At 34.9% G+C, this 16,232-nt stretch overlaps 2 protein-coding genes across 6 annotated transcripts; one reads left to right on the top strand and one right to left on the bottom strand.

The window, feature by feature from the left end:
- The first annotated feature begins 1,883 nt into the window (after positions 1 to 1,883).
- Positions 1,884 to 10,893, top strand: LOC110748710 (putative protein phosphatase 2C 60). Of its 5 annotated transcripts, none has more exons than XM_088243890.1 (11): positions 1,884 to 2,359; positions 3,966 to 4,088; positions 7,976 to 8,039; positions 8,206 to 8,314; positions 8,783 to 8,906; positions 9,017 to 9,142; positions 9,234 to 9,357; positions 9,597 to 9,673; positions 9,850 to 9,902; positions 10,197 to 10,226; positions 10,422 to 10,893. In XM_088243890.1, the coding sequence occupies exons 2-11, from the start codon at positions 3,972 to 3,974 to the stop codon at positions 10,633 to 10,635; spliced, it is 1,038 nt and encodes a 345-aa protein (XP_088100016.1). In that variant the 5' UTR covers positions 1,884 to 2,359; positions 3,966 to 3,971; the 3' UTR covers positions 10,636 to 10,893. The 5 variants fall into 5 exon arrangements, with proteins under 5 accessions (XP_088100016.1, XP_088100018.1, XP_088100019.1 ...); XM_088243892.1 differs by having other exon boundaries at positions 1,885 to 2,359; positions 10,429 to 10,893; XM_088243893.1 differs by having other exon boundaries at positions 1,886 to 2,359; positions 10,197 to 10,251; positions 10,422 to 10,604.
- Positions 10,894 to 15,147: 4,254 nt separating this feature from the next.
- On the bottom strand, positions 15,148 to 15,456 carry LOC148293275 (ankyrin repeat-containing protein NPR4-like). Its single transcript, XM_088244649.1, has one exon. It carries the CDS (start codon positions 15,454 to 15,456, stop codon positions 15,148 to 15,150), a length of 309 nt encoding a protein of 102 aa, XP_088100775.1.
- Between the last annotated feature and the right edge of the window lie 776 nt (positions 15,457 to 16,232).

Raw genomic sequence — 16,232 nt, 5'->3', positions numbered from 1 at the left:
CTTCGATTGAAATGGTTTAAGCAACGATATAATATTTTTTATGAGCTTATGCGTCATAGCTCTGGGTTTGGGTGGGATCCAATCACAAAGAAGTTCACCGCTAGTGATGAAGTGTGGAAAGATTATATTAAGGTGAGCTTCTATTTTCGAAAATATATTATATGATAATTTATTATTTTGTATGTGTATGCATTAATTGTATGTATTTTTTTTATTCATAAAATAAATATAAAAATAAGTATTTAAAAGTCTATAAAACTCTATGACAAAAGTATATGAAAGTTTGTCACTTTACTTTATAAAGTACGTAAAAGTCATTAAGAATCTGTCTAGAAAAGTCACTCACTTAAAAATATATCCCTAAATATCTGAGTTTTGTATTTGAGATGAAAAATATGGGGCAGCTGACCTTTTTTTTTTATAGCTTACGGCTTTCCTATTCTCTTCTGAGCATATTTTGGTACCAAGTTTAAAAAAATAACCCGTTGGCAATTAATTAGAACAGCTAGGCATGCGTGCGTGCAAAAGTAGAAATCAAATTCATTCAAAGTTTACAACCAGGCAGGAGGAGGTAGCTAGGGAATCTTATTATCTTAATGATTGAAAAAGAATGACTCTATAATAAAGGTCATGTAGAAAGACAAAAAAAATACTCAAATGCCAGGATCAACAACACAGCTTCTCAATGCTCAAGCAGCAAAATGTTAGAAGACTGAAGCAAAAAACTCAGAGAGAATGGAGAGAAAAAGCTAAAGCAACCTCACAGATTAATTCACCTTCAATAATAAAAAGTTTTGCTACAACACTCATTACAAAATAGAGACAACGTCTCTTTGAGAGACCCAGAGACTTTCCAGTAAAAAAGAAAAAAGTTGCCTAGAGAACAGCATGCTTAATAAAGTAATCTTTTAACTTTGGCAATTAATTATGGTATGGATGTACACGTTCCCATGTTAATAAAGTAATCTTTATTTGTTTCTTTAAGATTATTTTATGAAGGGTGTGGAAGTGGAGTCCCTTATTTGTTTATTTAAAAGTTAGAATATGGCCCATCCCTTACGCTCTCCTGATGCTTCCCATGTTTGTTATTTACTTTAATATATTCAAAATATTTATTTGTTTATGTGTCATTTAGTAAAGTAAAAAAGGCATTATGGAAAAAATAAAAAATCATTAAAAGAAACCGGCTGTTTTTTGAAAAGCAGCTTTGAGAAGCTGGGTCAAGGGTCCAACTTGCTTTGAAAAACTGCTTTGAATGACCCGATGTTATGTGTGCAGAGAGATAATTTCCTTTTCTTTCTTTTCATTTATTTTTGCTGGGCTAAGGAAAAAAAAAAAGCAAAATACCTTGTGGAGGTATTGCGAGAAGAATGTGTGGTCGGCGTCGCTGAAGGCAAAAGGTGGAGAGACCTTTCTACTAACCAAGACTGCAGGTACATTATAGTATAATAAGTTCAAGGTAGAAAAATTGAAAGAACAAAAAATTCTTGGAACCATAATTGTGGACAGAACATAGAAAATTCATAGGAAAATTAAAAATTTATGTTAAAAAAAACATCTTCAAACTCTATGTTTTTTTTTGGAAGTGAAAGAAGCAACACAGAATCGAGGAAAACAAACTCATTTTACCGGGATGCTTAATGAAGTAATCTTTCAACTTTGTCAATTAATTATGGCCCGTAATGCCTCTTTAGTTTTTTTGCAAGCAATGGATGTACACGTTCCCCATCCAATTTTAATAAAGTAATCTTTTTGAAAAAAAAGAAAGAGAGCTCATTGAACCAATAAACAAAGCAAACCTAGCGGACAATGTTCTATACAAAATGGATAAAGTATAAAATTTCGCTTTGGATTCTTTGGCTTGTTGAACTTTCAACAGGTCAGGTGGGTGGATGGCAGTGACATAATTAGCCATGCATATTCTCGACAATCTAATTTTCTACTCTCTGCTGCTACTGTTTCAGTGTGGTGGGACAAAAGGAGCCGTACGACCCCTTGGTATACCTGAAGTTTGGCTGTGGACTCCATGAACTACCCTTTGGACAGCAGCTGAATGAGCTCTTGTGTGCACACCAGGTGCTCGACGAAAGTCCCAGCAGATTTGTCTTGCTCTGCTGTGCAGCTGCGATGCACGCTGTGTGTAATTTTTTTTTTTTATAAACGAGTCTTGCCAAACGATGTCAATTATTGACTTAGCCTTAAAACGACGTCGTTTTTACAGCTAATTCCACAACCCCCCTCCTTCAACCGAGACCTATACTTCACCCCAAATTTATTTGTTTTCTTCTCCAACTTCCAATCATACCTCAATCTTCCCCAAACTCTCAACCCCATTTCTGCTGCTGCCGTCCAAATTCAAGTAAGTTATAAGCTCTATCTTTATTTGTTTATTTAAGATTATTTTATGAAGGGTGTGGAAGTGGAGTCCTTTATTTGTTTATTTAAAAGTTAGAATATGGCTCAGCCCTACGCTTTACTATGATCTTCCCATGTTCTTACATGTTTGTTATTTACGTTAATATATTCACACTTTTTATTTGTTTATGTTTCAATTAGTAACTTTAAATACATAGGAAGGATGACTGAGATTAGCTAATAAATCATCATCGTTAATTGAGGCCATGATACACCTAAGCAAAAATAAATAAAAATTGAAGCTAGGAAGGATAGTGGCATTTGCTCCATATTTGTCCCAAATAGCTGCAGGCAGTTACAGTTTTCAAATGATTAAATATATAAGCTCATTTGAAATAAACAACTGTTCTTGTAATCACCCATGCCATCAACACAATTAACTTCCTTGCAGAATCTTTTGAAGAAGATTAAACTAGTTATATATACATATATTCCTTTGATAACTGTTGATCTTGTACTTTTATTCGAATTGTTTTTGGGGTCAAGTATTCGATTTGTACTAAAATTCTTGGCTTTCCAAAAAGATAGGGGCTTTCCAAATTCTCTGCAGCAGTTGGCCAGGCCTTTGGTCTTTTAAGTCACCAAATTGTCATAGGAAGATTAATATTAATATTTGATATTATTAATTTAATTAGCTTTTTATAATTATATTATTATGTGTTTTTTAACTGCTCTTTTGTGAGTTTTGGTTTGTGGGCAATTGACTATCAGGCTTGTAATTCCGTTCTTTCAGAAGCTCCAAATTCTCATAAAATTTTGAGTCATTGAGAGAGAGAGAGAGAGAGTGATGAAAACCATAACCACTAAAACCAGCACAAATTAGAGAGATTGAGTGCTTAATTGGTTATTGATGGGTTGATATTAGGTGGATGGATTCATAATTTTCATGGCTACTCTAATCACAGTGCTTTTTTCTTAATTAAAAAGGTTATTATCTCAGTTTTTGCTTATGTTAGACGGTTATGAGAAAATTTGAGAGCAAAAAGTTGAATTTGGAGTTTCATGAACGCATAATAAATGAGTAATATTATTTAAGGGTTGATTAAACAACACTTTACGCCAATCAAAACTCAGTTATGTTTCCATGTTGGGCATAAAAATATATAATTTGTTTGAATATTATTAGAGTTCGGAAAAAGGTGTGATAAATGGATTAATTCCTTCTTCAAATAATCAAATTCCATAACCAAGCAGCTTTCATGCTTAATCTTGCAAGTTTTTTTTTTTTTTTTGGTCTGAGCTTAATCTTGCAAGCTAGTCCATAACAGATATGAAAACAATCATAAAGTCCCTTTCATGGTAGATAAATTAAGTGCTTGAGGGTCATGCCAAATTGCCAATGTCTGCCCTTTTAAATGAAAACTATACCATAATTTTGAGTTTCTAGAAATCCCATTGTGTTTTCTTACCTGTATTTTCTTAATATTCATACAAGTTATCACTAAAGCCCACAAGTTATCACTAAAGCCCTTTGGTTTTTGAATAAATTATTTTTTTCAGTGTGAAATTGTGGGATCAATGTTTCTGATTGAGTTCTTATTGAATTTTAGATTGGAATGGGTATATATCTAGCTACTCCCAAAACTGAAAAGTTCTCTGAAGATGGTCAGAATGATGTGGTCAGATATGGTTTGTCATCAATGCAAGGATGGCGTAACACTATGGAGGATGATGTGAGTAAATACAACCTTGCTCTTCCTATTACAAGTCACTGCTAAAAAAACCTCACACTAGTTACTGATTTTATTTGCCCCCAGCTGTGAGTAAATACAATCTTTCTCTTCATTCCCTCTTCTCTCTCTCCACACATGCATACAACCTTCTGCTGACAACATGTAATTATGAAAAAACATTTTGCATTTCCAAATTTACCCTTGACAGAAACTAAAGAGTAAAAAATCCTTAGTTTTACACTTTCTTGCTGCTGCATTTGCCTTTTTTGTTCATTTAATTTTTGCACCAGCTACTTGTGGCAGCAAACACTACCCGCTGCCAAATCTCTGTCTCTCTCTTTCTCTCTACCTCAATCTCTCGCATATTGGGGTGGTGAGAAAAAAACTTTCTCGTCTGTCGCATATTTGTGTCTTTCGCTACCTCTATAGACCTTTTTTTTTTTGGGTCAAAACCTCTACAGACCCTTTGGTTTCCAAATCATGAAGGGTTGAACACTTTTTAGATTTGAGAAGTTTAAAAAAAATTGTTCAATTTAATCAACGGGTAAAGAGAAGGAAGTGGGAAGGTGGGGTGAATATGCGGAGGGGATGAGGGAGATGTGGTTTTGGGGTAACGAGGGGGATGAGGAAGAGGAAGTGGGTCTCTTGTATATGCTTGTTTGAAAGTGAAACAGACAACAAATAAACAAAATAAACACACCAAACATAACGAACAAAGAAACAAATACAATCAATGAACCAAAGTAACGGATAAAAAATTAAATTTAAAAAACAAATAAGGAGCATAAAATTAGGCTAGCTCTGTTGCAAATAAAATTCGAAATCTTGGATTATTATTGAAGAACTTCATAAAATATTTCACAGTTTTCCTCTGCAGAAAACGTGTAGAAGAAACAAATCTGAAAATAAAAGTGGGATGAGAGAAAAACTGAAAATAATATATTGAAGAGAGGATTTTGTTGGGTTTTATAGTGAATAGAACTTGGGAGAAGGGAGAAGAGAGAAGGGTCTGATACTGACAAAAAAAGTGAAAAGAATAGGGTGGAAAGCAGAAAGGTAGCTTAGGAAGCGTGCAATTTTTTTATACATGCATTGCAAATTTGAAAAGGATCAAAGATGGAGAAAGAGGGTCGTCGACCTGTCTGTAAATGATAAAATAATAATATTTGTAATTTTTCGTAATCTGCATTGTGATTTATGAGCAGCGTGAAAAGCCCGTTTGTACTTTCATACGTCTCCACGGTAAAACCATTTAGGCCAGGCACCTCCAGCCTTTTCAGCGTACCTAACCATTTCAAACTTACCTTTTTCACTTTTTTTTTATAATCATTTTCACATACAAATTGGACATAAGATTCTACAGAAACTTTTTCCTTTATGTTTTCGAGTAGAAGGTTACTCAAGTGAATTGGTGCACAAAATTTAAAACCCATATGGAGCATTATATCACTTCATTAATTGTCATTTTACGAAATGTGATTTTTCCTTTATAGTCTAAAATTAATCTAATTTATTGGAGAGAAATTCGAAATTAAGTGCGAGGAGATGACCTAACACGTTTACGAATGTTATTTACGAAATGTGATTTTTCCTTTGTAGTTGAGAAAAAATGACTTTTGTTTAGAAAAAAACAGGATTTTATTTAAAACATAAATTCGAAACAGAGTTTAATAACTTGTGTTTCTTGTAAAATGTAAAGCTAATGACTACCTCACAAAGGGGACTCTCTCTCTCTCTCTGCATTTATTTGCTGCATGAGCGGTTGGAAGATTTACTTTCCTTTCAATGGCACTGTTTATGCATATGCATGGCTTGTGCACAAACATTTACACCAAATTAAATCATTACCGAAACTTAATTATAACTCAAATCCTTCTTTTGGGAATTTCCTTTCAGTCAGAGTGTACGTGTATACAATACTACATGACTACAGTCACTAAAATTTAATTTCTCAATGTGATGAATAATGCGTTCTTGTCACATTATTTAATGTGCCAAATAAATTCTTATTTTGGCAAACTGAATTCGATAATGCTAGCCAGGATTTTCTCATCATTACCACTGATGATATTGTTACATTTGGTTTCTCAACTAAATTGACAAAGGATATTTGGTTTCTTGAGTAGATAAATGCAAGAGAATGAGAGTATATTTTTGTTACATGTTTAATAAATTTGGTCAAAATAGATTACACGTGTAATGATGTTATAAAGTTCGATTGAGTTTAGGCCACACATTTAATGATTCAAATAAGAATCAACTTAATTTATGGTTTAAATTTACAATCTGACAACATAAATATTTTGTCAATTAATTCGACAGTATAATATCTTACTTATTAGAAACAAATGAGAAGATCCAGAGTCAGACCCAACTTTACCATATGTTCCTCTCCCTCACAAACACACATCAGAAAACACAGCGCTTGTGTTGTGTGTGTGGAATTCATCAAGTAAGTACACGCCTATGCAATGCAACTATTTGAAATGAAAGAGCGAGAGCGTGCAGAGGAGTACAACTACTTTTACTATTTTACTGATTTGCTGTTTTACTACTGTAAAGTAGACTATGTATATATAGAGTGGTCCAGTCAACAGGCGTTGGGCATATTCATGATCCTCTCTCTCTCTCTCTCTCTCTCTCTTTCACAATCTTGCATTGCATTGCATGTAAACAAACCTGGTTTCCTAGGTTTCCCCTTCACAATAATACACACTAGAATACAACACAAAACAGGCCTGCCTGCTTAGCTCAGGCTCATATTTTTATTTTTGGGTGTACCTTTTTGAACTGTATGTGATGGAATCTTCAGGGGATGATAAGGTTGATGAGTCACAGTCAAAGTCCTGCCTGCTTGCCTGCCAACCTAGGCTACCATTCTAATCTTCACTGTGTACCTGCCAGAATTATAGAGTGAGATTTTTTACCCTTCGATCATTCTTATTTATTCTCTCTCTCTCTCTCTCTCTCTCTCTCTGTGTGCAAGGTTTCCAATTGTGAACTAATTTGCATGCGGCCGGATGGATACTATTGTCTTGAGAGAGAGAGAGAGAGAGAGAGAGCAGTTCAAATTATTGAAGCAACAGTTCATGAGGACTTCCTTGCAGACTGCCTTGAGAGTTGAGAAGGGTCTAGCTAGCTAGGGCTTCAAAAGCTTCTGTTCTCACGAGCTTTCAGTTCTAAATACTAATTAAAGACTGTTCGATAAATATTCCGGTTGAATTGAGTGGGCTAAAACAGATTGTCATGTGATGCTTCTCCATTCTTCCAAGTTCAAAGTTCAATCTCTTTGTAGGGGTTCCATTTGGTTGATAAATCACAAAATTTTATATACACAAAATAGGCATGCATGTTCTTGTCCCCAAAGGACCTAGAAAAGGTGAACTGATTAGACTGGAAATAGAAACGGTGTTTTTTTTTTTAAAAAAAGTTTGGGCTCTTGGTAATATATAAATTTTTTGAGGCCCTTCTAATTCGGAGGCCCATGGCCGTCGCCCTCGGCGCCCAGGCCCAGGGCCGGCCCTGTTTGTATTAGTTGTATCCATCATGTACCACTTTGTATTGTCTCTTAGTTTATTATTATCAATCTTGTATAAATACCTCATATATGGAGATGAATAAATCAAGCAAAACATCATTCAATCATCAAATCTTTCAATAATTCTACTTTAACTCAAAACATTTATCACAATGAAATCTTGTAAAATATACTGAAAACAGTGAGAAAAAACTTCGATTTTAATTAATGGTTTCTTATTCAGAACAATGACCTTATAAAGGATGCAAAATGTGGTACACATAGATGCTATGATTATTTACTTTGTTTATCAAATATTTTGTCACATCATTAATATGTTGTTTGTTACCATGTTGATTTGTTTTATTAGCATGCAGCATATCCTGATATGGATGCATCTACCTCATTCTTTGGTGTTTATGATGGGCATGGAGGTAATAATGGGCAATTCAAATATCTACATATATACAAGACCTTTTTAGTACAAGAACGCATGCCTTTTTATGATTATCAGACCTATACATATGCAGTTTGCGAGGTATATTAGCATAAATTTATATTTTTTGTGTTATTACTTACCTATTTCCAATCATTGTTTAGGCAATATAGTTGCTAAGTTTTGTGCGAAGTATCTTCACCGACAAGTCCTCAAGAATGAAGCATATGTGGCCGGAGATATAGGAACTGCTGTTCAAAAATCTTTTTCTAGGTTACACCTTGAATGCACATGACTTCATTTTCATTGGTTTAAATTACGTTGATGCTTCTTATGACATCCAACTAGTAATGTAGCCATTTCACATTTTACTTAGTTTCTATCATAAAATATTAAAGAGACATCATCATTCATTTCATGTTGTGATACCATTGAAGCATCAAAATAGATACATGAGTTACCTTGAACCAAATTCATCCAAAATCCAAATAAATGTAATGCCAAAATTCGTCCACAATGCCTAAACCTCCAACACTAAACAATTTTCCCAGCCCCATATATATATATAGTTTATGCCTATTTTTCATGCATCCTTATGAGATGGTAACAATAAAAATAATTGGCTTTTATTCTATTAAGAAATAATAATAATAATAGGCTTTTATTGCGTACCTTTATAGTTGTGGTCTTATTATATTCTTTGTTTTTGAGCTTGAAGATGTTGTTAGTTGATTTATGCAGAATGGATGAAATGATGTGCAGACAAAGGGGTTGGGCAGAGTTAAATATTTTGGGGGGAAAGATAAACAAGTGTACTAGCATGACAAAGGATAATGATCAAGCTGATGATTGGGGTTTTGAGGAGGTATGTGCAGCAATCATAAAGTGGATTGAAGTTATTATATCTTTATATGGAGCATATATTGAACTGCTTGGTCTCACCTCATTGTGTATAAAAATAAAATATGTTTTCAGGGTCCTCATTCTAATTTTACTGGCCCAAGTTCTGGGAGCACAGCCTGTGTTGCAATTCTTAGAAACAACCAACTTCTTGTTGCAAATGCTGGTGATTCTCGTTGTGTAATATCTAGGAAGGGTCAGGTAATTTATTATTTTACTTTAGTTACTTAAATATCATTATACATTCTTGGCTCTCTTTGATTGTTGTTTTGATTTCACTTCTTTTTTTAAGGTATATCATCTCTCAAGAGATCACAAACCTGATCTTGAGCTTGAGAAGGAGAGGATTTTAAAAGCTGGTGGTTTTGTCCATGCAGGACGAGTCAATGGCATGTTGAATGTTTCAAGAGCTATAGGTAGTTTTAGTGTGTGAGAACTTTTCATATATTAGCCTTTTCAATTTCAAATACATTTGTACTGATGAGAACCGATGAAAACATGTCTACTGCTATCTTGTTACCAAAGTAAAAGCGGTATGAACATGCATATAAACACGCAAAAATCTGTTGACATGTATGCATGATTGTGGAGGGGAGCGAAAGAGATTTTTCATTTTGTGGTTCCCATACTCATATCAGTTTTGCATATACTGCAGGTGACATGGAATTCAAGCAGAACAAATTTTTGCCAGCTGAAAAGCAAATTGTAACTGCTACTCCAGATATAAACAATGTATATATATCTACTTTATGGGTGGATAAAATGGTGGTTTTTGGGCTATCTACATTTTCAAGTTTCACAAAATCGTTTTGGCACCTATTTTTTGTCAAACAAAATAATATAGAAACAAGATAAAATTACATGTTAATTTTGTCTTCCATTTTAATTTTTTACTGTTTTGAAATTAGGTTGAGCTTTGTGATGATGACGAATTTATCGTCCTAGCATCTGGTGGAATCTGGTATGTCTTAAGTTGAACTTTTTGTTTCATTTTAGCTTTGATGACTTTCATGTCTTGTAAGGAAGAATTTGCCCCAGTTTTGCCTTGAAGTCTCGATTAGCTTTATTGATGGACTATAGTCACTATATTGTACTTACATCCAAAATTAAAAGATAATAGTTGATGGTAAATAATAAATATTTTATCTGTTGAAGAATTGTATTGTAAAATATATTATTGATTATTTGATTTACTTCCGAAAGTCTTATAATATATTCTAAATCTAAGTTAATGTTTTTGTTTATTTCTTTACAGGAATTGCATGTCTACCCAGCAAGTGGTAGAGTATGTACATGAACAATTGAGTTTGGCGAGTGCATTTCTCACCCTTTTCTTTTGTTTATTTTGTTCTTTTGGTTTGAAAGCAAGCCCATCAGTCTCGTAATGCAATTGAAGTTGTTTCTTATACACTTACATGTTGCTTGATTAAGGGTAAGAATGATGCCTAGTATTGTCTCATTGACACGCATCATTGTAAAGTATGCAGGAAAGCAAGTTGTCTGTGGTGTGCGAGAGAGTCCTTGATAGGTGTTTGTCGTCAACTGCTGGTGGTAAAGGGTGTAATAACATGACCCTGATAATAGTACAGTTCAAGAAGCCCGTGTTTTCGGCTGAATCTGAGGACGAGAAACCCTCACCAAAAGAGGAAGCTGTAATTGGAAGTGATTCAAAGGCAGTAGTGAATGATTGTTAGTCAGTAAAAGGAGAGGGGAGTCAAACCTCTACCCACAAGCAGAGGTCAACAAAGAGCACAACCACCTTATAAACTCTCAATAGTAACTAGAAGAGATTGTTAAAATCTCAATTTTTGGGCTGCTCTTGAATGTTTATTTGATAACTTGAATAGTATGTACTCGTTATAACAAAGTACAACCCAAGTGGTTGAAAAACAGAAGCATATTGTATATAAATATCTTTGAACGGTTTACAAGATGGAATTTCTTGGGTCTAATTTTGTTTGACTTTGTATTGGGTTTGTTTTCTCTTCCTGGTTTTGATATAGAAATTTTGTTATAATCATAGTGTTGGTTCCATTTTTCCGCAAGATTTCCTCGCTATATCATACTAGATGGTGTAATTCTATCTATTTTTTATATCGAAATCTTGTTATGATCCTAGTCCTCCTCTGTCACCCGCCACAAGAAACCAAAGATAAAGTGTCCATATATGAAGTTGTGGATGTTAAAAAAAGAGGGATTGAATCTTCAACTGCTTATGGAATATTTATTAGTCCTGATATTTAAATATGGTGGAGAAATGGATGACACACTTAAGAAAATAATCAAAAGCAATATGCTCCAACTGCTTCCTACCACCATGTTAAGTGCAACTTAAGTTAACTACCAATTACATTGACAAGCATAATCATTCTCTTAATGCTTTTCTTATTATAGTTATCTGAATATGCATGTGTGTTGTGCTATTATAATCCAAATAATCTTGGAGGCCCGAATTGTACCTTAATACCTCTTTCATCTCAATTCATGCCTCATCTCAAGCCTATCAAGCAACCGTCACTAGAACATAAACCAAACCAAAACAAAATAAAAAAACCGAAAAAGAATGGCGACAGAAACCAAAATAGAGCAAACCCAATCTCATAAATTTAATATCATTTAATGCCGCCATCTTAATTATACGGCCACGCATCAGACATGCTCATGGAGTACTTGTACAAAGTTGTCACGTGTCAATCTATTATATTTCATATTGTTTTCCTACATTTTCATTTTCACCAAAATGGTGGTACTTTAAAAAAAAAAAGTGAAAATAATGTAGAGACATACTGCAAGGATTTAATTCCTCGTTAAAATGCTTATATTGGGAGGATTATATTGTTTGTCGTTATAAGTTCGGAGTAAATTGTCAAAAATTCCTACTACACTTTCCGCGAGGAAATAACTATGTTCTCGTTAATAAATCATGAAATAATGTTGGAGACATACAACAAGGAAATTAATTCCTCGTTAAAAGGCTTCTATTGCGATGATTATAACATATTATTGTCAGAGAGGAAAATACTGCGAGGAAATTAATTCCTTGTTAAAAGAGTTATATTCCGGGGATTATATATTGTTTGTAGCTATAGGTGTGGAGGGAATTGTAAAAAATTCCCGCTACACTTTTCGCGAGAAAAACATTATTTCCTCGTTAATAAAAAAGTAAAGATATGCGGGAGACATACTGAGAGGAAATTAATGCCTCGTTAAAAGACTTCTATTGTGAGGATTATATATTGTTTGTCGCTGTAGGTTAGGAGGGATTTGTAAAAAATTCCTGCTACGCTTTCAGAGAGGAACATATAATTTCCTCACTAATAAAAAACGTGAAAAGTATGTGGAACACATATTGCGAGGCAATTAGTTCCTCGTTAAAAGACATCTATTGTGAGGATTATATATTGTTTGTCGTTATAGGTTTGGAGGGGTTTGTAAAAAATTCCCTTTACTTTTTCAACAAGGAAAACATTATTCCTCGCCAATAAAAAGCGTGAAAATATGTGGGAGACATACAGCGAGGACATTCCTTCCTCGTTAAAAGACTTCTATTGTGAGGATTATATATTGTTGGTCGCTATAGGTTTGGAAGGAATTGTCAAAAATTCCCGCTACACTTTGCGCGAGGAAAAAACTATTGCGTCGCTGTGAAAAACTACAGCAACGTAATAGTTTGTCGCTGAATCCAACATGTTGTCGTTGTAGCTTGGTCCAATTTGGAAATGAAATTAGGTCACATTCTGCGAGAAAATAACATTGTCCTCGCTGAAAGGCTGCTACTAGGAGAAAAGGTAGTTCCTCGTTTAAAGAATCGTCGCTAAAGCAACATTTTGTTAGTTGCGGGAGTTGCATGGAGTTCATCCTCCTAATTTGTTAGTCACCAATCATGCTTACCATCTTTTTAAGTAAATTATAGTCTTTGGAGGTAAAGAATTTCTAAGTGGGCGTTTCCTTTTAGAGCCATTGAGTTTTTATTTCCTAAAATATGCCTAAGGTTTTAAAAAAGGAGAGAGAGAGAGAGAGAGAGAGAGAGAGAGAGAGAGAGAGAGAGAGAGAGAGAGAGAGAAAAAAGGAATGATCTGGTACTGTAGCATAGTACTGTAGCGGTGCTGCGACGTACAATAACGACTTTGAAAATTACCATTACGTCCTTTGCGTTTTTAGACCAAAACTCCTTCTTTAAAACTCGGACTTAAGCGTGCCGCCTGTCTACAAACTCGTGTCGTCGAGCTCTACTAAATGACACAATTCAAAATCCCAAAACTAATCCCGAGTAAAGAGTGACTAAAATGCCCCTATGCCTGAGGGCAAAATTATAATTTCAAAATAAGGACAGTGAGGGAGAGACAAAGACAGTGAGGGAGACCCATATATTTATAATCAGTAGATGTCATGATCCATATAATGGAAAAATGGATGACCCACTTACAAAAATAATCAAAAGCAAAAGGCTCCCACTGCGTCCTACCACTTTTAGAGAATACACTCTTGTTTCTTTCATCCAATGATTCTCATGAATTCAAATATTGAAATCATGATTTAGATCTCCATAATCGAAAGCTATGTCATGAGGAGTATGTAGCAATTTTTGGTGTTTTTTTTTTTTAAATTTCATTTCTTATGAATTGTTTAAGATTAAAACATAATAAATACAAAGGAAAGGACATGTGTCGTCATCCTATACGGCCACATGTCATAAATGGTGAAAATAATATGGGAGACATACTGCAAGGAAATTAATTCCTCGTTGAAAGACTTCTATTGCAGGGATTATATTGTTTGTCGCTATAGGTTTGGAGGGAATTGTAAAATATTCCTGCTACGCTTTTAGGGAGGCAAATATAATTTCCTCGCTAATAAAAAATGTGAAAAATATGTGGAACACATATTGCGAGGCAATTAGTTCCTCGTTAAAAGGATTCTATTGCGAGGATTATATAATATTTGTCGCTATAGGTTTGGAGGGAATTGTGAAAAATTCCCGCTACACTTTCTGTGAGGACAAAACTATTTCCTCGTAAATAAATAGTGAAAATAATGTGGGAGACGTACTACGAGGAAATTAATTCCTCGTTATAAGGCTTCTATTGCGAGGAGTATATAATGTTTGTCGCTATAGGTTTGGAGGGAATTCTGAAAAATTCCAGCTACACTTTTCGCGAGGAAAAACATATTTGGTCGCTATGAAAATCTACAGCGACCACATTGTTCGTCGCTGCACCCAACATGTCGTCGCTATAGCTTGGTCCAATTTGGAAACGAAATTTAGGTCACATTTTGCTAGCATTTAACATTTTCCTCGCTGAAAAAATCGTCGCTAATTATGTGAAAAATTCCCGCTACACTTTCTGGGAGGACAAAACTATTTCATCGTAAATAAATAGTGAAAATAATGTGGGAGACATACTACGAGGAAATTAATTCCTCGTTACAAGGCTTCTATTGCGATGATTATATAATGTTGGTCGCTATAGGTGTGGAGGGAATTGTAAAAAATTCCCGCTACACTTTTTGCGAGGAAAAACATATTTCGTCGTAAATAAATAGTGAAAATAATGTGGGAGACGTACTACGAGGAAATTAATTCCTCGTTGCAAGGCTTCTATTGCGAGGATTATATAATGTTTGTCGCTATAGGTTTGGAGGGAATTGTGAAAATTTCCCACTACACTTTCTGAGAGGAAAAACATATTTCGTCGTAAATAAATAGTGAAAATTATGTGGGAGACATACTACGAGGAAATTAATTCCTCGTTAAAAGGCTTCTATTGCGAGGATTATATAATGTTTGTCGCTATAGGTTTGGAGGGATTTCTGAAAAATTCCCACTACACTTTCCGCGAGGAAAAACATATTTCGTCGCTATGAAAATCTACAGCGACCACATTGTTCGTCGCTGCACCCAACATGTCATCGCTATAGCTTGGTCCAATTTGGAAACGAAATTCAGGTCACATTTGGCGAGCATTTAACATTTTCCTCGCTGAAAGGCTGCTTCTATGAGAAAATATAATTCCTCGCTGAAAAAATGGTCACTAAAGCAACATTTTGTTGTAGTGAACGTAAATGAGGGAAATTGACCATATCTTTTGATGATGAATCAAGAGCACAATAGTAGCAGCGAAGGAGAGCATGGACACTAGCAGCGAGCAGAAGAGAAGGAGGAACCCTAAATTCAGCTTGAAGGGAAGAGAGTGGTGAAAGTTTTTTTACTCAAATGGAGACCTCATGATATTGAGAAACGTGCCCAAAGAAGTCAATGACAAGATAAGCGAGACAGTGTTCGAAATGGCCAATGCTTTGAAGAAAGGAGAGTGCTGGAGATTAGGAAGCCCGTTCTGATTAGTACCCCCGGGAACCGTGTACTCAGCTGCATAGGCCACGGTGGCCACCAAAGCAGCCACGACCGAGCCTGACTGAGCAGTTTCTTTCATCCATACTTTTGCTGACTGAAGAAGCTCTGCATGCTGCTTAGAAAAGAGCTCATCCGCTGTCATACCCTTCTTGTTGCGGTGCATGGTGTAATTAAGTGGGATTATCTTTTGCACACGCTGCCCACAAATGGAAAAAACATTGTTACCATTTCGTACTACTATAACTAGTTTTATACTTAATATAAGTAGCTCTCAGCCAGTACAGTGATATTTCTCTTGGCAATTAATGTTAGAAGATGTTTCCCTTGTCAAAAAAATACTTCATACCTTTGAAGAAAAAAATCAAAATAATTAGTCACTAAAGTGTAGGAAGGGAAGAGAGGTTTTCACACACACACACACTATGATGTCGTGGGGTTTGAACACTTGAAACCACTGGTCTACAAATCAATGCTCTTTTTCATCAAGATAAGGGAATCACCATTTAAAATCTGTATTTTTAATGCATGCATGCATGTCCTAGTAGATGAACTTCAATTGACTTAAATATAGGGTAATTAAAATTAGGGTTAAGGCTTATATATATCACTCACCGCCATCCATTGCAATTCTTCTTGCAACTGAGATGCAGGACCATATGTGTAACATCCCGGTCCTAAAAAGAAGTAAAATAATTAATTTAAGAGGAAATAAATTGGGGTAAACAATAAAATAAAATGATTTGAATTAATTAAGGTTTTTTGAAAATTTAAAATATTATTTAATTTAAAAAGGGGCAAAAAGGTCATTTTAAGTTCGGGAAGGAATTTGGGAATTTCGACTGTACCGGTGCGGAGAGCATGTCGAAACGAGTCCGTAGACACGTAGTGGGCTCGGATCGGAGTTATAACGAGAAAAGTATGATCTAAATACTTGGAGGG

This window comes from Prunus avium, chromosome 7 (genome assembly GCF_965620075.1).
Source record: "Prunus avium chromosome 7, drPruAviu1.hap1.1, whole genome shotgun sequence".
In the NCBI taxonomy this organism is placed as follows: domain Eukaryota; kingdom Viridiplantae; phylum Streptophyta; class Magnoliopsida; order Rosales; family Rosaceae; genus Prunus; species Prunus avium.
The sequence above is the reverse complement of the archived record's forward strand: the minus strand, read 5'-3'. Positions and strand labels throughout refer to the sequence as shown.

What these genes read in the sequence shown, in the direction of transcription:
- LOC110748710 (XM_088243889.1), top strand. Translation starts at nt 3,972, where the DNA reads ATGGGTATATATCTAGCTACTCCCAAAACTGAAAAGTTCTCTGAAGAT. An exon ending in ATGATTGGGGTTTTGAGGAG is followed by an intron (nt 8,907 to 9,016) that starts GTATGTGCAGCA and finishes ATATGTTTTCAG; the next exon opens with GGTCCTCATTCTAATTTTAC. An exon ending in CTACTCCAGATATAAACAAT is followed by an intron (nt 9,674 to 9,849) that starts GTATATATATCT and finishes TTTTGAAATTAG; the next exon opens with GTTGAGCTTTGTGATGATGA.
- LOC148293275 (XM_088244649.1), bottom strand. Translation starts at nt 15,456, where the DNA reads ATGCACCGCAACAAGAAGGGTATGACAGCGGATGAGCTCTTTTCTAAG.